Source organism: Cheilinus undulatus, linkage group 21 (assembly GCF_018320785.1).
Source record: "Cheilinus undulatus linkage group 21, ASM1832078v1, whole genome shotgun sequence".
Classification (NCBI taxonomy): domain Eukaryota; kingdom Metazoa; phylum Chordata; class Actinopteri; order Labriformes; family Labridae; genus Cheilinus; species Cheilinus undulatus.
Genome location: NC_054885.1, coordinates 17,750,419 through 17,771,884, shown reverse-complemented (window position 1 = coordinate 17,771,884; position 21,466 = coordinate 17,750,419). Strand labels below are relative to the sequence as shown.

The following is a 21,466-nucleotide window of genomic DNA, read 5'->3' as shown; positions in this document are numbered from 1 at the left end:
AATGACCTGCAGTTAATCAGGTCCATGTGCTCTGCTTGTGGGAATGCTTTGCATGTGGTAACAGCTTGAAAAAACAGGGTTGTTATGGATGGAGGGGTAGTAGGGGGATTTCTTTTGTGTTTGACTCTGATGGGGCTAATGGGGAGAAATCCTCGGCTGGTTTCTAGTAAGGGTGGGTGGATGGGGGGGAGTAGTTTCTGTTGTGCTATAGCTTCGGGGGCCCTCTGAGGAACTTTAACCATTTGGCACTGACAGTATGAAGACTGTGATTTCCAGGGAAGAGAAACACGGTTTGCCAGGCAAGTCTGGACAAATGTTCAGGGGTGAGCAGGGGAGCCGAAGCCATGAAGAATCATGGGACAAGAGTGAGAGTTTGTTTAGACTTCGTCTTTGAACAGGCCTGAAAGAGAAAGCTGCTCTGTGAGAGCTCCCATTCATTCCTGCAATGAAAGAAGAGGCAATGAGGCAGAGCTGAATGTCCTTTATTAACACTTTACAGTAAAGCTATAGTGCAGTGATGCCCTATATGTTACACGGTGATTTAGCTAATCAGTTAACTTAAAAAAAGGCATGTTGTTGCAATTTAGCTGTAAATATCATAATAGTGTTCTACATACTGTTCATTTTATTGAGGGTTAAACTTTTCAACCAGTTTAATGTGCAATAGACCCTTAAAAACCTCAAATACTCTCACCTTTACACAGTTACTTTTTCATGCATATTACTAAGAGAAATTAAATATATTCTGTTTAAAGCTAAGTAACTGATCAAATATTGCAGAATCTGAGCACATTTTTCATCATCTGAAAATGAACTCCGGAAAAATGTCCATTCCACAGTATTGGATTACGCCCCGGCTTGCTGTGCATCTTTCATGGTTGAACTTTTGGAATCAGAGTTGGAAAACTGCTGTGTCATCACTCTCTGCTTGTCCTTTCAACTGCAAACCTTTGATCCAAAATCTTCTCTACCCTCAGACTACAGCTTTAAATAATAGTTATGTGCTGTTTGGATTATTAAATTGTTTTTGGAAGAATAAACAAATGTCTTTCAGTTACATTGATGTATTATTCTCAAATCTCAAAGGCGAATGAGAAAGAAAGTATATGGACAAAAGTATTTGGCCATCTGCCCATTGCACCATCAGGGACTGAAATTACATTGTATTCAAATACATGGACTTTGACATGGAGTTGGTCCCCTTTGCAGCTATAACAGCCTTTACTCATTTTGGAAGGCTTTCCACAAGATTTTGGAGTGCTTTTGTGGGAATGAGTGCCCATTCGTTCTGTAGAGCTTTTATGAGGTCAGGCACTGATGTTGGACGAGAAGGCCTGGCTCACAATCTCTGTTCCACTTCATCCAGAATGTGCTTGATGGGGTTGAGGTCAGGGCTCTACCAGTCAAGTTCTTCCACACTGAACTCATCGAATCATGTCTTTATTGTCCTTGCTCCGTGCACTGGGGTACAGTCATGTTGGCATAGAAAAGGGCCTTCCCCAAACTGTTGCCACAAAGTTGGAAGCATTTTCCAGTGTCTTGGTATACTGAAGCATTAAGATTGTCCTTCACTGGTGATAAGAAGCCTAGCCCAAACCCTGAAAAACAGCCCTATTCCATTACCCCTCCTCCAACAAACTTCTCAGCTGGCATAATGCAGACAGGCAGGTGCTTGGGCTTGGTGATATGAGGATTGCATGCAGTTCCTCTACCATGGAAACCCATTCCATGAAGCCACCACTGCACAGTTTTTGTCTTTACATTAATGCCAGTGGAAGTTCAGAATCAGTAGAGCGTTGGCGACTTTTATGCATCGTGCGCCTCAGCAGCTGTTGACCTTGCTCTGTAAATTTTACATAATCTTCTGCTTCGTGGCTGAGTTGCTGTTGTTCCTAAACACTTCCACTTCCTAATATCACTTACATTTGATATCCAGCAGGGATGAAATTTCACAAACCGTCTTATTGCAAAAGTGGCATCTATCCCAGTACCACGCTTCAAGTCACTAAGCTCCTTAGAACGTGTGCAAGTGGGGACATGGCTAGGTGCTTGATTTTTGTACCTGTGGCAATGGGTCCGATTGAAACACCTTAAATCTGTTATTAACAGGTGCGGCCAAATACTTTTGTCCATATAGTATACCTTTAGATAACTGTGTGAACAGCCAAAATGATATATTTTAGCTGAAAGGACAGTTTGACTTAATTTGTGTTTTTACTGTACAAAGAAACATAAGATTTCTACATTATGGAAAAAAACAAAGATTGAAATCCATGCCATGCACTCTGGGTAATGATGTTGGCTGGGTGCATTACTCTCCCTATGGATTGTCATCTTTAAAGTCCTTTTAACATCAACCTGAATGCAGAGGAAGAGAACAATGAAAAGGCACTGTAATGTAACTTTGAGGCGAGTACAATCAGAAAGATGTGAGAACATCGTTACCATTTGACATCACTACCCAGAATGCAATGTCAAACAGTGGCAGTCTACATGTGAATTCATGTTCTATATTTTAATGTGGAAATCTAACGTGCTTCGTTATACAAAAAGACACTATAATATGCATCTAATGAGGTCTTAATATGCATGGTTCTTTACAAAACAGTTTGAAAAAGGAAAAATACATGAAGAGAATCCTCTCAGTGATTAATCAGGTATAGATTCTGTATTGATGGTTGATCAAAGACAAATGCTGTCATCTTCACTGCGCATTGAAACAACATCTGTGGATCAGAATCAGCTTTGCTGCTAAACTTTGACTCTGGAATTAAATAGTAAGTATAAAAGTAAAACCTGAAAATATCTAATAAATGTAACAAGACTGCATGTGTACTCATGTAGGTTTGCAAGATATTCTGATTAACATTAAAAGGAAATTATATTTAATAGTATGACATGGGATAAGATATATTTTTAAACAGTTTAAAGGTGCATTTTAGGTGAGATGTAATTCCACTGTGGCATATCTTTATAGGAAAGGTTCCTTAGTGCCAACATTAGAAGATCCTTAATCCTGCAGATCCAAAATGTCATACTCATTCTTCCTAGGAAAAAAAATTGTCTTTGATTTCCAATATATATACTGTATATTAAATGCACCTGAAAGTGCATAATAACTCATTTTTATCTCTATGCTTCAGACAAAAGACTCAACTCCGACCTTTACTGCATGTATAGATCCCTCAGGCTTCCTGCTTTCCTCCTTTATTTCCTCCTCCAACACTCTTATCCTTTCAGCTCTCGGAACAGATACTGTTCTGTCTCAGGCTCTGCCTTTGTTTTCTTTTTGATTGCATTTCCATTGATGCTTACAGCTACAGAGATCTATGAACATTCCAGTCGCGTATACGCTTTGCAACTTTCCGTACTGTAACTCTTTCCCTCTGTCTGCTGGCGAGCTTCTGCCCCAAAAGAGGAATAAATCTACAAAATATTACAGCTGATTCACATCTCAGCCATTGATATGTCTCTGCTCTATTCTGAACTTACAATACACAGTTCATTTTAAAAGATGAGAGGCATTGCTTTGTTGATGTGTTTTCACTCAGAAACCTCTTGCATGAACTATTTATTTCCCCTCAAGGTTTGTATATGAAACAGTGTCTGCTTGGGTGTAAGCAGAGATGGGCTGACTGTATTTGTATCTTCCGCTTCAGTGAATATGATCATACAGGTCAGGGTAATACAGAGACTGTATGAGAGTTAGTAATTTATAAGGAAACATTCACTGCCAAGGTCTTTAAGAAAAGAGAAAGTGAAAAGGTTTGGTGAAGTAGATCTTACAGCACTGATAAATTTTTTCTTATTCTTCATTTGGAGTTTTTTTTTTTTTGAAAAGTCAGGAACAATAAATCTCAGTTGTACTACAACAATCAATTAATAATGTTACCACTGTCACTGTGAGGTTGATAGTGTGCTAACATTAGCATTTAGCCTCAGCTTTACTTTGTAAGTTACGGTGACATTTTTTAGAACCTCCAGATAGAGACACCTTAATTTTTCTGTAAACTCTCATCTTTGAGGTCATAATATGCCTGTATTTTTTATCACTTCAGCTTCTCACTATCAACCAAAACTTCATATGAAAATTGTAATTACAGAATAGAATAATGTCTATAATTCTAAAGTTAGTTTGCGTCTGCCTATACCTGCTCAGTCATGACGGTTGGCTTTGTTTACACTGATTGCAATGATTGTATAATGTGTGATGACTAAATTAATTACCATTACAACTAAATTGTAATTATACATCACCAGTAAACACAAGACAAAGACTGCACTAATGTTATATCACATATTTGTTTTATATAGTTGATAGCCATTGATTTTCACCTTGTTGAAGTGCTACTTCCTGCCTGTACTCACTAATTGTGTTTGCTAATTTTAATATTGTTGTGTATGTTAGCATTTCCTGCATGGGTCATTGTAGACAGACACTTGTTCTGTGTGCAAAAAGAAGTGTACTCATTACCTGGTACTCTTCAAACAAATCAAAATCTTTTGGAAAAACGTGACTTCTTTTTGATCAGGACAGCTAGCCTAGCTAATGCTACACAGTAGGTACTGTACAGAATGATGAACTGGGTTAGCAAGCAGCAGCCATGCGTCAAGGTTGACTCTTGAATATGTATAGATATACTAGTAAGGGAATATTACTAGCAGTTCTTATGTAATGGTATTCTATCAGTTGAAAGAGCGACAGACCAAGCAGTGACTTTGATGGATGTACAGACAAATAAGCCTAGCAACCAATGGTGCATTGTTTTGGTGCTGTCAGTTGGTTAAAATCAGGACAAAGGCTGATGAAAACCTGGACATTTTAATGTTTTTAAAAGAACTTTGTCTTGAGTTGGGACAAAGAGCTTGAAAACGGGATAGTCTGTCAAATCAGAACATATTTCGTACTCAAGAATTGAGTACAAGGAGTGTAGGTGGCCTAGTGGTTTAAGGCGCGCCCCTTGTACGCGGACGACCTGAGTTCGAATCCGACCTGAGGCCCTTTATGCATGTCTCTCCCCTGCCCTCGTCCCTGTTTCCAACTCTATCCACTGTCCTCCTCTATCAAATAAAGGCACAAAAATGCCCCCCAAAAAGATTTGAGTACAAAATGATGGACACTTCATACCTTAAATGGAAGCCAGATTGGTGATGTAGCAGATACTGTACTGTTAGCAGCATGCTAGCACACTAGCCAACTTTAGCATCTGCTTGCTAGCTAACATGTTATTAACAATGGTAGCACATTTCAATCAAGAAAAGGGCATTTAAAGCAAAACAACTTTTCTCTATTGAAGCAGATAATGTTAACATAAAATACAAATTAAATTAATCTAATAGAAAGTGAAAATAGCATTCAAAGTCAGAAAACTTTATTGTCTGTCTTGACAGAAAATTGCTTTAGGCATGACGCAACATAGGAACCAAAAATGACACAAAACATTACATTCTTTAAAATAGAGTTAAAATGGCTAATTCGATAATAATACAAGATAAAATAATATATTTAAAATACTTTTTGTGCAAATTTGCTTTGTGTGAGTTGTGTTAACAGTAGTGGTGGAGGATTGTTTATTTAAGATGTTTATGGCAGTAGGAATAAAGGACTTCAGCAACTGTTCTTTACAAAGGGGGACTTAAAAGGAACTTAATCGATATAATCTAGAAAGATTATAATGGCCTAAAGTCTGTTTACAACTTTCTATTGAAAAAGAAGAGGAAGAAAACAGACATGGTTAAATCGTGGCCACTTCCTGTGAGTGCAAAACAGCGATTTGGAACAATAGTAACCTGCTGTTTTTAAGTGCTCTTTAGTGCATTAAGTGTTCTTTAATACACTGTGCTAACATAGGTATGCGATTTGAGATAAGGCAGAAATCTCTGCTAATGCTAACAACATAGTCGATAAGTTCCCAGGGTGCTATGTTAAGCTAATATAGAAAGATACCAGCAAGGTAAGGGCTGTGAAAATTGCAGATCAAATTGAAAAAAAACATTGCTGTAATGATAAAACAATTTTATTGGTGATCATAATTAATTCTACTAATGATTTATTGCAGGAAAATGAGATAAAATTTAAAAAGATAAGCGCAATAAAAGACACCCAGCTGAACACAGTATAACCTCTGGTGCACCTCAGTTAGACTGGTGACATTAAGCTTGAGTGCTCTGAAAATAAAACACCATTAATAGGGGTGTGACTCATCTCACTAATGGCCTGGAAACTACCAAATTAAATCACATTTTGTTTGTATTTTCCAACTTACAACTGTTATGTGTTTGTGTTCTGCAGGGCTGCAGGAGAACGATGACATTCGCCTCATGATGCAGGGCTCCAACATGGTGAAAGTTCGCTCCTCGAGGTGGCAGAAGAGCCGAAACCTACGGCTGCTAGAGGACGGACTCACTGTGTGGTGTGAATCCACAAAGAGCTCCCGCAAAGCCAAAGCCCAGCAGACCTGTGAGTATGGCTTAGATACAGCTTTAATGTCATTGATAGGTTAAGAAGAGTTGTAATAAGAGCACCGTGTGAGAGCTGAGACGACCAATCATCAGAGGGCAGATTAGAAACCAAAAAAGACCAAGTGGAAAAGGAAGTCGGTGAGGGAGGAAAAGGACGATCTGAAAGTGAGAGTGCTTATGAATAGGAATTGGCTTTGATGAAAAGGGAGGAAACTTCAGTGATATCAGATTAGTAAAAGAGCTTTGCCTAGAGGGAAGCTTATCTACAGAGGGGGGATGTAGAAACAGCCCAGCAGGCCGTCCACCAGCCCAGTGCAGACTGGGATGTGAGTCAGCGCGCTCATTCAGCCAGCTTATTGTTCAGAGTCGTTGGGCTATTTTATCTTGGCTCCTTCTCAAGGCCTCTCCCCTAGTTTGTCTTACAGCTTGTTTCCTTAGTAAGCAAGGGCTAATCAAGGACTCTGCAACCCACCCTAATAATAATCAAGGGTAATTTGATGTTGATGTAAAGATTAATAGCATTTTACAAAACAGGATGTTTCTGCTATGCAATAAAATGCACTAACCCGTGAGAAACTTTTCACACTCCCTACAGACAAGATAGTTCGTCTTATTGCTTTGAGTGTAAAATCTAATCTAGCCTTTTATAACAGTAATACCACTCACTGTTAATGTTATGTGGAAAATGTAAACATCAGCCTTTGACAGCATGCTGCATCTCATTTTTGTTGCATTCCAATTCGTGCTTCTGACTCAACTCTACTCAGTTTTGATAACCATTTCAGTATATTCTTTGATTATAGCTCCTCACTGTAGGCATGGTCATTGTTGCTGAAGTTTTGTTGCGGAAATGTTTTCAAGCAGTGGGACAAAATACTGTTAATAAGTGCAGGAAAGTTTTGGAAGTCGTACAGCAGTAAAGGGCAAATAATGAAGGGGTTTGGACATCTGACTTATGGTCCTTCTAGGAAGTAATACTCTCTAACCATGCTTTCATTGGTTTTGTCTTGATCTCACATTTTAGTATTAGCTCTGCTCATTTGGAACCTTGCTATAAGATATCAGGTACCAGATAAATCCATAATGAGAAAAACAACAAAGTGAATACATAAACACTGTCTTAGCTTGCCATTGGCTTGGCAGAATTATAAGAGGCTAATAGTAAAAACAAACTACATTGTTTTTATTCTGAATTGGATTTACATCCCTTTTTAATGCTATTTTAAGAAAATAATAGCTTTTATATTGTATTTCATTTCTGTGATCTAGTATTTTGGGGAGCATTAAGACTTTATATGTCAGAGAAGAAATTAAACTATGAAGAAAAGTCATCAGGAATGAAGAGCTTCACTCACATGGGCCTTTTTTTCTCATCTACAAATCACATCAGTTAAGATGAGGATGTTACGGTTCAGAATATTTTTCCCTTTACACAACAGCCACTTACTCACAAAAACATACCTAACATATATAACATATAATGCTGAAAAAAATGTCTTTTAAAGAGAAGAACCACTTTTTTAAACTTCAGCAGAGTTCTGGATTTTACAGAGCTCATGCTCCACCTCCCTAATATTTTCCTTATTGACACACGAAGCGTATTCAAACAAAAATGGCTGTGCTCATTAGATAATGCCAAAGTGCAGACATATTTATTTAACCTGAAATGTTGTGTGCGCTTAAATGTTTTGTAGCTAATTCCTCTCAAACAATCCAGGCTAAAGGTAGAAAAATGACAGCTGACATCTATCCCTCCTACTCAGTTTTATTTTCTTCTTCCCTGCTTGACCTTTAGCTTCCCAAACCTCCTTTCTGTTTGCACTGTCCATCCTGATACTGGAATGCAGCAAACCCCTGCTGGCCCTAAAAAGCTGCTGGGTAGGCGATCAGGTTTGTGTGTCAGCGGGTGGTGAAGGCCATCTTCATTGTGCTGCAACAGAAATAGACCCTGGAGTGGTCAAGTTGCAGTGTATGTAACACTCCTTACAATGTTGGTGAGGACAGACTGTGATAATGCAAACACTGGCAGACTGCTGAGGAGCATATCTGTGAGCGTAAGTATGTGTAAGTGTTGAATCCAGAATTCAGGCCTGGCTTGGTTCCTCTTTTCCAAAGCTCCAGGCGCCTCTCCAGGTCCAGTGCGCTCTGGCGCTGCAGCTAAGTGCTAAGTCCTCTGCTCAAAAGCTCTTGGCACAGAACACAACCCTTAACACAGACACATACATGCTGCTTTTGCCATGTCTCTGGGATAGCAGCAGAGCAGGAATGTGGAGTAATTTTGAAGAGGTGGACAGCAGAGGCTGTATGATCTTTAGCAGGAGAATGAGGCTATTGTCAAGGCAGACACTGCTTTCTACCCAGCTGAGTGATCACCACACTGCAGGCATCCCACAAAAGAAAAATACCAAGTTGTTATGCTTGCATTAGTTAGTTAACAGCATGGTTTGGGTTCTGCTGTCTTCTCTGGGTAGCAGTTGTTTCTCTGACTCATCCTTACTCTGTAAATATGAGACACACAAATCACAATGTTATAAATCTTTTGAAATCCTGTCAGTGACTCTGCTGCCTGGGGCTTTCAATCAAATCAATAACAAAAGATGAGTAGAAGTACTGCTCAGCTCTGCCCAGGTCCTCTGCTTACTTCTTATTCGGTATTAAGAACCCTATTCAACAACATCTGCACTTCATATGTGGATTTATTAAACACGACATTACTGTTTTTGTTTATTGGGTCGATGATGAGTGGGAAATGCTGGAATTACTTGCAGCAAAACCAGGATGGTCACTTTTAACAGCTTTTCTTCATCATCATAAGTACTTCTTATGAAGTGGTAATGATTATGGTGAGTTCCAGTTAAAGATGGAACATTACTAGAATATTATTTTAAGTTGACAATTAATGAGGCTCTGCGTAGTTTTGTAACTCCATTACTGCAAAATCTTGTTGTTCTTCCATGAGTGGTTTGCTAAATTGTCTCGAGTACTAACTTGCAAATGTTAACATGCTAACATGTGCAACTATATGACAGAATAAAAAACAGCGACAGTTAACCAGATTTTGAAAGTGTCTTAATAGAAAAATATCAGAGCCCATTCTTCAAATGAAGTGAAATTAATTGCCTTACTCTTTTTAATCCTTTAAACTAGCTTCCTGCCAGCATTGTTTATTTGTGATTGTTAGTGGGCAGATGTTAGCAGTTCGCTAACGCTGCCTCACAGAGCAGCTAACATACATTGTGCACTCACATTGAGAAGTACTGGCACACTCAAACCCTCCAAGTGTTGAGTGTGGAACGATGTGCACTTCGAAAACTCAACGCCATGATGACGGCAGAGCAGTTATTGTACTGTTAGCAAGCTATTGCGCTAGCTAATGTTAGCATCCAATTGCTAGCTACCATGTAATTAGCAACAGCAGCACATTTCACTCAAGAAAAGGACATTTAAGGCAAAATGAGTTAATTTTCTTTAAGTGAATTATGTTTACATAAAATAATAAAAGTGACATTAGTGAGTGAAAATAGCTGTCAAATTTAAATTATAACTGCCCAACGTCTAGTCTATTTATAACTTACTGTTAAAAAAGGAGTAAAGGAAGAGAACAGAGGCATTTTGATCATTGTCACTCCCTGTTAGCAAAACAGCAGTGAGTGATTTGAGACAATACTAACCTGCTGTGATTAAGTGCTCTGTACTGCTTTTAAGTGCACTGTACTGTAAGTGTTACTGTAGCCTACATTAACAGAAGTATGAGGTTTGAGACACACAGTCTGTATTTGGATTATTTATCGGCCTATCACGTTTCATAAATAAATAAATCATTAATCAAAGTTGGGATGGTAGCTGTTATGTGGAAATAAATGTATTGGCATGAGAGGATGATTCAGAAACTTCACAGAGACAAGAAGACTGGTGATATAAAACCATTAGAAGGCCCTGGTATTTGATAGAGAGTGCTGTTAAGAGTTATAAAGTTGCAGGTTAAAATTATCCTGGTAAGAACTGTCTGATGTATTTTACAATCTGGTTGCTATGAGACGCTGCACAGTGGAATTTATGAATGTCTACAAGTCCATGACCTTAAACTTAGCTCCATGTGCTTGTGTGATCTCCCTCTCAAGCTGTGTTTACTCAACAACACTTCATTTTTCTTTTCCCTCCACCTCCTTTATTTTTCCAGTCGCAGTTACAGAAGTGGAGTGTGTGCGTGAAGGCTGCCAGTCCGAGGCGCTGAGGCGGCTGTCAGGGTCAGTGCCGGAGAACCAGTGCTTCACAGTGGTCTTCAGAGGAGCAAGGAAGAGCCTGGATCTGCTGTGCCCCTGTGAGGAAGAAGCCCAGCGCTGGGTGCGAGGCCTTCGCACTTTAAAGGAGCATGTGGCCAACATGACTCAGAAGGAAAAACTGGACCAATATCCTGCTCAATTTCCAATAGGCCAAAATAAATTTAGTGTAGCCGAAGCTGCATTGCTAAAGATACTTCACATGTATCACATGTACCATCCCACGTCTACAGCATAGCTAAGAAGAACAGTAATGACTAGAATCTATCTAAATATAGCAGACCATTAGTGAAGGTATCAGGCCGTGATCACATCCCTGTTTATACCATTATCTGTTTATATTTCAACATCTAAATCATCAAGGCAATTATCATGCTTATTTTATCTTGTCATCATGTTCATTATGTTTCAACTTCCAGCAGTACAGGTGATTTAATGAGGTGAATGTGTGGGCTCTCTCTGTTACAGTGACAATTGCACGCATAGGTAACAGCGACCTAAAATTAGCATTTCATTGCTGTCAGCCATTTTATGCAGAAGCATTGATGAAGGAATTAATGCTCCATTTCTGTTTTAGAGAGGTTCTATTATATTGTGTTGACTGACAGGTTTGTCTGTTACTTTGCCCTTCTCACTTATATCACTGAGGCTCAATAACAGAAACAAATCTCTCTGTAATACAGTTTAACAGGATCTAAAACAATGGCCTTTTAAATTACAATAAAAATGAATCAAAGCTTCTCTTAAAATAAACAATAAAACTTATAGGGAGAATTTATTGCAGGAATGTTGTATAGGACCGCATTAGTTTAAGCTCAGCGTACCCAGTAAACTGGAAACTAATGTGTGTGCATTAACTATTTAGTTTTACAGCTAGCAGAAGAGTGTTAAAGGGCTGTTGATGGCATAAATAAAACAAAAGGTTTTTAGTGGGACCTAATGCTCTCTAACAAAACAAGGCTTAAATTTTGTGGTGAAAAGGAGACTGGGACTGAAGGTGCTGCAGTGGTTAAGTGTTGTCACCTTACAGCAAGAAAGTTCCTGATTTGAATCCTAATTGGACAGAGTCTTTCTTTATCTTTTATAGAACTTATATTTGGGATTGTTATGCTTTTAATAGTCCAGTCTTGACTTGAACACAGGCCTTCTGCATACATGGGGCCAGTGCAGCTAGGCTATATTCGCTACAGACAGGGCCTTTATGTGTTTACTTGTATGGGTTCTTCAGTTTCCCACCACAGTCCAGAGACGTGCTTGTCATGCTAACTGGTGACCTTAAAATGCAAGCAAAGCTAATTGTGAGTAAAGGCATAAGTGCTCGTTCATCTCTTCAACCTCGTGAAAAATGGGTGACCAATCCAGGGTGTATCCCACCTCTCATTCAATGACAGCTCCGGTTCCCTGCAACCCCAAATGGGATAAGCAGTGTGGAAAATGAATGAGGGAAAAGGAAACTATTTGTGATAATACAGTAGCTTTCCATGTGTTCTTAGGGTTTCATTACCCTAAATTTTGAAGCTCTGGGTGAGCAGAAATCCAGATGTTTAATTTACTCATCTGTCCTGTAATAACAGGTACATATTGGTGGTTTTCATGAGATCTTGGCTTATATGTTAGTTTATTTTGAGATAAAAATGCTGGTTTTCCCCTGATGTCTTCTTTATTTCTGGGGACCTTGAGAAAGAAATTGCAATATCATTCGTTATCACAGGAAAACAAATGCCTTTACCCTGAGATAACAAGATAGTTCAATTGAGATCCCAAGAAAACTGGAATTGGAACAACAGCTAAACGACAGAGTAATATGTGTGCTTTTCTAAATCTTCTGTTTCAAAAAAGCAATAGTGGACTTTTGCTTATAATTAAACAAATTACCCTTGAGCAGGGCTTGAGGAAAACACTAGCTGATTGTGATTTAATAGCACACTAAAAAAGCAATGAATCCACTAGCCTTGCTGTAGCTGTTTGAATTTAGCCTTTTCACTTTAGTCTTTTTTATCCTTGACCCTCTACACTTGGATCCGAGGCTATCTGAGGCGAGCAGACCAGAACCAGGATGGCAAAATGAGCTACGATGAGGTCAAGCGCCTGCTACAAATGATCAACATTGACCTGAGTGAGCAGTACGCTCGCTCTTTATTCAAGGTCAGGGTTGTCATATTTTCAATACTTGAGTTTAAAGCTGGTAAAATGTTCACTGCTCATGGTCAGAAGATTTAATTTATATGAGCTTGATTTACTGTGACACCCTGGCGTCTGGAGTCTTTGTTCAATTACCAAACCAGCAGCTGCATGGCAATAAGCAGCCCCCCTGTTTCTTCATATTTTTATCCCCTCCTACAACAAATCAAGAGCCAGTTATGTCTTTATAGTGGGGGATTACTGCCTGCCATGTCCCTCAGCACTCTATTATAGCTGAATTGCTGTTTTTATGCACCTTTCTTATGCAATTTCCAACACTGACCTCCTCAGAGAGCTATATTTTAATTTAAGTTTACACAGCTGAGTAAATTATCATGTAGATTCTTCCCCATGGGGATCTTTCACCACTCCCTAAAACAAAACACGCTGTGTATGATGTAAGACAGTCTTTCTCTGTGTGCGTTCAGTTGTTTGTGTTTTTTTCATTATTATTAATATCTTTCATCCCAGAGGTGTGATCGGTCTGGGGATGGTCGTCTGGATCACATAGAGATCGAGGAGTTCTGCAGAGAGCTCCTGAGGCGGCCTGAGCTGGACGCCGTGTTCAGGCACTATTCTAGTAATGGTTGCGTGCTCGCCACAGCTGAGCTGCGAGACTTCCTGGGAGACCAAGGGGAAGACGCCTCACTGAATCATGCTCAGAGTCTTATCCTCACCTATGAGCTTAATGACTGGGGTAGGTCCCAAACGCAGTCATTAAAGGATTTAGAAGGAGAGCCCACAATATTTTTTTATAAACACCTGGATTTAGTTCTGCCTCAAGATTGACAAAACAGTGATTTGGCCTTTAGCTGTAAATCCTTCTTTGAATACTAATGTAGAACCCAGTGCCTCACAATAAGCAGCTACAACAGGTAGAATTAGAGATGTTAAAAAATGGCGTCCACAAGAAACTCAAGAAACTGCATGAAATGTAAGAAAGGAAGTCTGGGTTTTATACTTGTACCGTTTAAATTCCAACAAGTGAGAACAAGTGATGTTCAATAAGAGAAACAAGATATCATTTATTATCTTTTTGCTTGTTTGTGCTACAAAATGGGAACTAATTAAGTCAAATGTATCTTTTTATTTATTTTATGACATGAAAAACCCAAGTTAACGTATAAAAAGACATTTTTTCACATGTAAGATATATTTAACATAAAATATTTAATTTTAAAAATCTTTTGGAAAAAAAGTGACACAACAAAAACACAGGACAAGTACATCATTATAGAAACCCTAAACTGGCATGCATGCATGTGTTGTATTTTAGTCTGTGTCACATGATAAGGAGTAAATTTTGGTTCTAGAAATCTGGAGAAACTAAAAGATTAAAATAACATGACCAGTTTTGTTTTCCTTGGAGAAAACAACCAAAATGTACTCATTATCATGGAAAAACAGAGTAAAATAAAATGGATGGATGTATTTTGGCCTAGGCCTTCCATACATCATGGACTTTCTGCCACCGTTTTTCCAGGCACACCTTTGCAACCAACTGAAAACAGCTCCTGGACCCCCTTTTGGGTCCTGACCCACCAGCTGATAACCACTGGCCTAGATAGACCATAAACTGATGCTAAACAGCAGCTTCATAAGGCAAGAATAGGAAAATGCTAATTGCTAAACCACTTAATAGCATTGTAACTCAAATGTAGAGTTGTTTTAAGAGCAGTAAAATTGTAGTCATGGACATAGATGTACTGATTCATTTCTATTTCTTTGTTTAGCATTTGAACTTGTCTTAATCTAGCTGATGTTAGCATTGATTAGCCACCATTTGCTAGCTGAGTATTTTCCATTTAATGCTGTTATTTGTTTCTTAAAGAGTTAGCATTTATTTATATTCGTTCTGTCAAAATCACACAGTCACACAGAAATGAATAGCCTACGTAACTTAGCAGAGATAGAAGTTTTGAAAGATAATGGTAAGATGATTGAAGAGACTAGCATAACTTCATTAACCTCTATCTTGTATATATCCAAATGCAAATTGTGAACATTATCCTTAGAAATTGAGGAATAAACAGATTTACAGCTTACTGTTTTAACCACTAAGGTTTTAAGGTGTTAAGATTAATATGACCCTAGATTGTTAAGCTAACTAGTTAGCTTTTAAGTCAGTCCTTCTCTGGGCTTGGTTTTGGCTAAAAAGGTCCCAAACCAAGACTGAATGGCAGTAGATTAGAAAATGTATGTAGCAACGGGATTAAATCATGCTTCTAATACTTTATAAGCCATAATTTACAATGTGATAATAGAAAAGATGAACTCTGTGGCTTTGGGCTGAAACTAGAGAGAAGTGGTCAAAAGTGGGACTGGTGTGTTCCTACTGACTTTAAGCCAGGAATCACTCTATGACAGCAAGAGCTTCTTCAGACATTTACTTATGTATTAATCAGGGGTGAAAAGTAACTGATTACATTTACTCAGATTACTGTAACTGAGTAGCTCCTTGTGTACTTGTACTTTTGTGAGCATTTTTTAATCAGTCCCACCTTGTAATAGATAACCTGGTTGAAGATTCATTTTCTCTTCTTGTTATTGCACATTAAGGAAAGATTATATTTCATCGTGAATGCCCCATGTTTATCAAAAGTAGCTATTCAGCAATTTGAGTAAACTGTAAATGACTTACTTTTTACTTGAGGAGATTTATAGACCAGTACTTTTACTTCTGCTTAAGTAACTTTTAACCAAAGTAACTGAGTACAGTATCTGGTACTGTTTTCACCTCTGATATTAATAAGATTTTAAAGGGTTAGATCCAACTCATTTTGCATGGTTGAAATAAACACATAAGGTATGTGTAGTCAGTTTATGGCATCTTCTGTCAGTAGCTTTGCCCAGTTTGACAGAAAGAGTCTGAACAGGCACTCGTACACCTATAACTTTGTTTAATTTATAATGCTGCGATGCCAGTCTATATTCAGAAATGTCACAGATTTTAGTGTATCTCACCAACCTTTGGATTTGGCCTTTAAATAACCATTAAACTGTACAGTTTTGTATTTTAAGCTTTTAAATCCCTAAAGATCCCGTCTTTCCAATTTACCACCATTCATTTTAATGGAATGTTTTCACCCTGGAAGTGGCGAGGTAAGCATAGTTTGGGGAGAGTACCTGGATGGATTGCTCTTATTTATAGAACAAGACTCTTATAACTTGTTTGACTCAACTAAAGACTTTACCCTTCTTGCAGCTAAGAAGAATCAGTTCATGACCCAGAATGGCTTCACCATGTACATGCTGTCCTGGGAGAATGATGTGGTGAACCCTGACCATGCCAGAGTCTACCAGGACATGAGCCGTCCCTTGGCACACTACTTCATCTCCTCGTCCCACAACACTTACCTTACTAAGGACCAAGTTACGAGTGCGAGCAGCACTGAGCCCTATATCAGGTATTTAGACCTCAGAATTAGTCAAACAGCACACATTTCATCACCCTAATGTGTTTACTGACATACGTATTTCACTATCAGGGCTCTGAATCAGGGTTGTCGCTGTGTGGAGCTGGACTGCTGGGATGGAGATAAAGGTGAACCCGTCATCTATCACGGCCACACTCTCACCTCCAAAGTGCCTTTCAAGGAGGTCATTGAAACCATCAACCAATACGCCTTTAAGGTAACCAGAGCAACATGTATGTTATGGTGTAAATCCTCAGCTATGATAGTTAGCCTGCTGCTTCTTGTTGCTGCTAAAGAAATAAATAATCAGTAAACAAATCCAGGCTTCTTGCTTTCATGGCCTACTTGGCTCTGAGACAGTCTGCTGTGTTTTGTTTTTACAGTGTTAGGCCCTGCATTGCTATTATGTGATCTAATTGCATTTTAATTACTTGGCATACGAGTTGTCCTACGTCTCTCCCTGCAGGCGTCCCCATACCCTCTAATCCTGTCCTTGGAGAACCACTGTTCTGTGGAGCAGCAGGCCGTCATGGCCAAACACCTCCGCACCATCCTGGGGAGCAAACTGCTCACGAAGCCCCTCGGTGACCAGCCGCTGAAGGATCTGCCTTCTCCTGAGGTAAAACACACAAACACACACAGCTGGATCCCTTTTTCCAAACACCTCTGGCTGTCTGTTTTTCTAATGAGGTAATTTGTTCCCTGAACTGTCTGTGCAGGAGCTAAAGGGGCGCATTCTGGTTAAAGGGAAGAAGCAGACTCCTCACCTGGGCCAGCTGGGTAAGAATGGGAGCTGTGCCAGCTTCTCCTCGAGCTCTGAGGACGAACTAGCAGGCAGCAATAAGAACACGCCCAAGAAGGATCCGGCAAAGGTCCGTTCAGGAAGACTTAAGCTGTTAAAGGGAGCTTTTTAGAAAACAAACCTATGTTTTTTTTGTTTGTCTTAATAGGTCTGCTCTAAACTGAGCCCGGAGCTTTCAGATCTGGTGTTGTACTGCAGGAGCGTCCCCTTCCGTGGGTTTGAAAACATATCAGAAAAACCCTCAAACGAGATGTCCTCCTTCTGTGAGAGTGATGCCCTGAAGCTCATCAAAGACTCGGGTACTGCACAGAAATAAGAGTATCCTGACAAGATAGAAAATCAGAAAATATTTTATGACCTGTTTATGCTGCAGCTGATTCTACTAGAGAATTTAATCAGCCTCCAGTGTATCATGGCATGTGTTTTCCCATCTTTTCATTTGCAGGAAAGCTTTTTGTGCGACACAACAGCAGGCAGCTGAGCCGGATCTACCCCTCCGGCCAGCGCCTGCAATCATCCAACTATGATCCTCAGGAAATGTGGAATGGTGGCTGCCAGATGGGTTAGTACTCCAGACTAGAAATGGGGATGCTGCTCTAATGGCAGCAAATTAAAGCAAATCATTTGAAAAACATTTTGTGGTCACTAAGCACCAACAAAATGTGGTACTGCCTCACATTTCTGAAAATTGCTGCTGTACGATAGCACGTTGATGTCCTGAATGTGTTACTTATCGAAGGTCACGCCTGTCATTTTACTGATTCCTCTGTGCTGCTTTTCAGTCGCTCTGAACTTTCAAACCCCCGGGGAGCAGATGGATCTGAACCAGGGTCGTTTCCTCCCTAATGGTCGCTGTGGATACATTCTGAAACCAAGCTTCCTTTGCAGTACAACGTCTAACTTTAACCCCGAGAACACGGGAGGGGGCCCCGGTCACATCCCCACCCAGCTGACCATACGAGTGAGTGTTTACCTAATGATGCTAATACAACCATAATGTATTCATCATTCTCTCATAGATAGCTGTACTGTGGTCGCATCAGACCTTTAACCCTTCATAGGGCACTTATTGAAGTACTTGGAAATTCTACATTTCAAGCCTAGAATATTACTCACAAAGACAACCCAAGTATATACAAAATGCATGAGTGTGTGTGTATATGTATATATCCATGAATTGTATGCATATTACACATACTTTTCCCCTGGTTATCAGCTGAAAAGAACAAGTAGATTTTATAAAGGCTGAAGCAACATATCAAGCTGTCGCTTTAATGACAACAGCTTGTTGGCAAATGAAAATATAAAAATGTCTGCTGAGAGGAGCCTCTGACAGGGAAACATACAGATGGTAAGACAAGGAAAGAGACAACATACTCTGCTGATGAGAATAAAAGAATTTAACAAACCTTGTTTTTCATTATCGCTCTTATGTTAACAATTGACACCTGGTGGTAAAAGCTTCAAGAGTCTTGGTATTTTGTTGAGTTTTGTTTGAATGGAAAAAGTGCTTTACTCTTAAATAGCTGTTAAAGCCTTGTCTGTTATTTTATGCTGTACAAATTATTGACCTTAGTACTGATTAATTCCAACTCTTTCAGATAATATCTGCACAGCAGCTGCCAAAAATCAACACAGAGAAGGCGAGCTCCATTGTGGACCCACAAGTGTGGGTGGAAATTCATGGGGTGGATATTGATAATGCAAGAGACAAGACTCACCGCATTGACAACAATGGTAAATCTGAGACTTTGTCTCTATAAAGTGTTAACAATTAATAACAAACTTTTTTACACCAACTTACCATTTATTATTTACAAAGGTTGCAGGTGAACATCAACCTCATACAATGCCTGTAAAAGTTTTCAATCCCTAAGATGTTTTACCCTTTCATTGGTTTTATAAATTATCATAGTCAATATATTTTGGCTTTTTGACAAAAACAAAAAACAACTATTTGATGTTTAGGTGACAACATATTTCTACACATTAATGTCAATTGTTAAAATACATTTAAGTTAAAATAATTGATTGCATAAGTATTCACCCGCTTTAAAGTGACTGACCTAATCCAACAGAGGTCCAGCCAACTGGTGCTAGTAGTCTCACTGTTAGAGAAACCTGGATCACCTGAGTGCAGTGATGTGTCTCAAGTGACTGTGGTATAAAGACACCTGTGTTTGGAAGGTCCGGTCACTGGCCAATCAGTATTTCTGGCTACCATTTCACCATGAAGACAAAAGAACAAGCAACTCAGAGAAAAAGGTTATTGAAAAGTAAAGGCAGGGGATGGATACAGAAAAATGTCCATTGTTAAATCCAACTCCAAGAAATTGATAGAATATGGCACTTGTTAAAATCTTTCCTGCTTAGGCTGTTGTCACAAACTGAGGTACTTTGCAAGAAGGGGACTAGTGAGATAGGCCACCAAGACACCCTTGACTACTCTGAAGGAACTACAAGCTTCATTAGCTGAGATCAGAAAGGGCTCTAAATACAACACCTTTGCCTGGGCTCTTCACTAGTCAAAGCTTTATGGGGAAGAGTGGCAAAGACAAACAACTGTTGAAGAAAACTCTTATTGAATTTATACTAGAGTTCACCAAAGGCATGTGGGAGACTCCATGGTCAAGTGGAGAAAGTTTTTTTGATCTGATGAGACCAAAATGGTGCTTTTTGGCTATCGGACAAGATGCTATGTTTGGCTGACACCAAGCACTGCACATGACCACAAACACAAAGCCCGCCTTGAAGCACAGTGGTGGCAGCATCATGCTGTGGGGATGCTTCTTAGAAGTCGGCCCTGGAAGGCTTCTAAAGGTAGAGGATAAAATGAATGTGGCAAAATATAGGAAGATCCTGGAGGACAATTTGATTCAGTCTGCAAGAGAACTGCAGATTGGGAGAATTTTTATTTTCTGGCAAGAAATTGACCTGAAACATAAGCAAAAGCTGACTCAAAGCCTATACTTCCACCCAATAGAGAGTTTGTGGCTGGACTTGTTTATGTCTAATCCCTTTGCAACCTGACAGAACTTGAGCAGTTTTGCAAAGAATGGAGTAATAATGCAGTGTCCAGATTTGCAATACTAATTGAGACCTATCCACACAGACTCAGTGCTGTGATTGCAGCCGAAGGTGCATCTACTTTAAAACTGACTTGAAGGGGGTGAATATGCAGTCACTTATTTTATATTACTTTGTAAAGTCTATTTTCATTAGAGGGTTTTTTTTTGTATTTTTTTGTTTAAAAAACAATTATAGTGGCCATAATTGATTTATAAAGTTAATTAAAGGCTAAAACATGCAGGGGTGATTACTTTTTATATGCACTGTACTTTATATCAGTAACATTACAGAAATCTACACCTTTACGACTAACAGCGAGAAACGTAAAATAGTAACAGACTTGCAAATATTTATTTTACCCTCCCCTTGGGCCTTCTTTGTGATGTACAATGCATGAGCAATATTTACAAGTCTGGAAAATACATACAAATGTAAGTGATTAAAAACAGAGTTTAAAACAAACCTTGTTCTAGAAACAATAACATTTAAATCAGTGGTTCTCAACTGGTCGTGTCAGGGGACCTACCATCAACTCTTGAAGGAGAATTGCGATCCAAATTTGGGGGGAATTTTTGGTCAATCAGATGTATTCAATAAAAAATAGTAGAGCTTGGGTCTAAGACAGTACAAAAGGTGTAACAAAAACAATGAAATAAGACAAAATGTGCATGTTTTATAGAGACTCATTGACAATATTGCGCAATTTTTTTCCAGGCACACATCCGAGACCCACTGAAAAGGGCTTTGCGACCCACTTTTGGGTCCCGACCCACCAGTTGAGAAGCACTGATTTAAATCACAGCTTTAGAGCATACTTCTTAATACACCCAAATGATAATGTAAAATACTGTTATATTTTATTGCTTGTTTGTTGTCTTTAATAATATAAATGCTGGAGACTGAGATCAGTCTTGCAACACAGATCTCTGACATATTTCTTTCAGGAGTATTTCCTGTCCACACCATGATTGGTTTGTTTGAAAGGTACACAACTGTATTTACAGCTCTTGTGCGCCCTCTACAGGTTTCAACCCACGATGGGACTGCACCCTGAACTTTCAGCTGCAGGTCCCTGACCTCGCCCTGGTGCGTTTTGTGGTGGAAGACCATGATCACACTGCCAAAAATGACTTTGTGGGGCAGTTCACTTTGCCGTTCACAAGCCTGAGAACAGGTAAATACAGAGATCCGTTACTAGATTTCATAGCAGACATCACTGTGCTCTGTTGTTAACAAAAGTGTAATTTAATCCTTTT

The 21,466-nt window shown here is 39.2% G+C and overlaps 1 protein-coding gene across 1 annotated transcript in view; it reads left to right on the top strand.

Annotated features, from left to right (window-relative positions):
• Nucleotides 1-21,466, top strand: part of plcd3a (phospholipase C, delta 3a) — a 34,052-nt gene that overhangs the window by 9,761 nt on the left and 2,825 nt on the right. Inside the window, exons 2-14 of the mRNA XM_041817376.1 lie at nt 6,293-6,460; nt 10,643-10,871; nt 12,758-12,887; nt 13,395-13,620; nt 16,129-16,330; nt 16,412-16,556; nt 16,806-16,958; nt 17,059-17,211; nt 17,290-17,440; nt 17,587-17,703; nt 17,924-18,102; nt 18,743-18,878; nt 21,235-21,384. Of these exons, the coding sequence (XP_041673310.1) occupies nt 6,293-6,460; nt 10,643-10,871; nt 12,758-12,887; nt 13,395-13,620; nt 16,129-16,330; nt 16,412-16,556; nt 16,806-16,958; nt 17,059-17,211; nt 17,290-17,440; nt 17,587-17,703; nt 17,924-18,102; nt 18,743-18,878; nt 21,235-21,384 (2,139 nt within the window). The remainder of the gene's footprint in view (nt 1-6,292; nt 6,461-10,642; nt 10,872-12,757; nt 12,888-13,394; nt 13,621-16,128; nt 16,331-16,411; nt 16,557-16,805; nt 16,959-17,058; nt 17,212-17,289; nt 17,441-17,586; nt 17,704-17,923; nt 18,103-18,742; nt 18,879-21,234; nt 21,385-21,466) is intronic.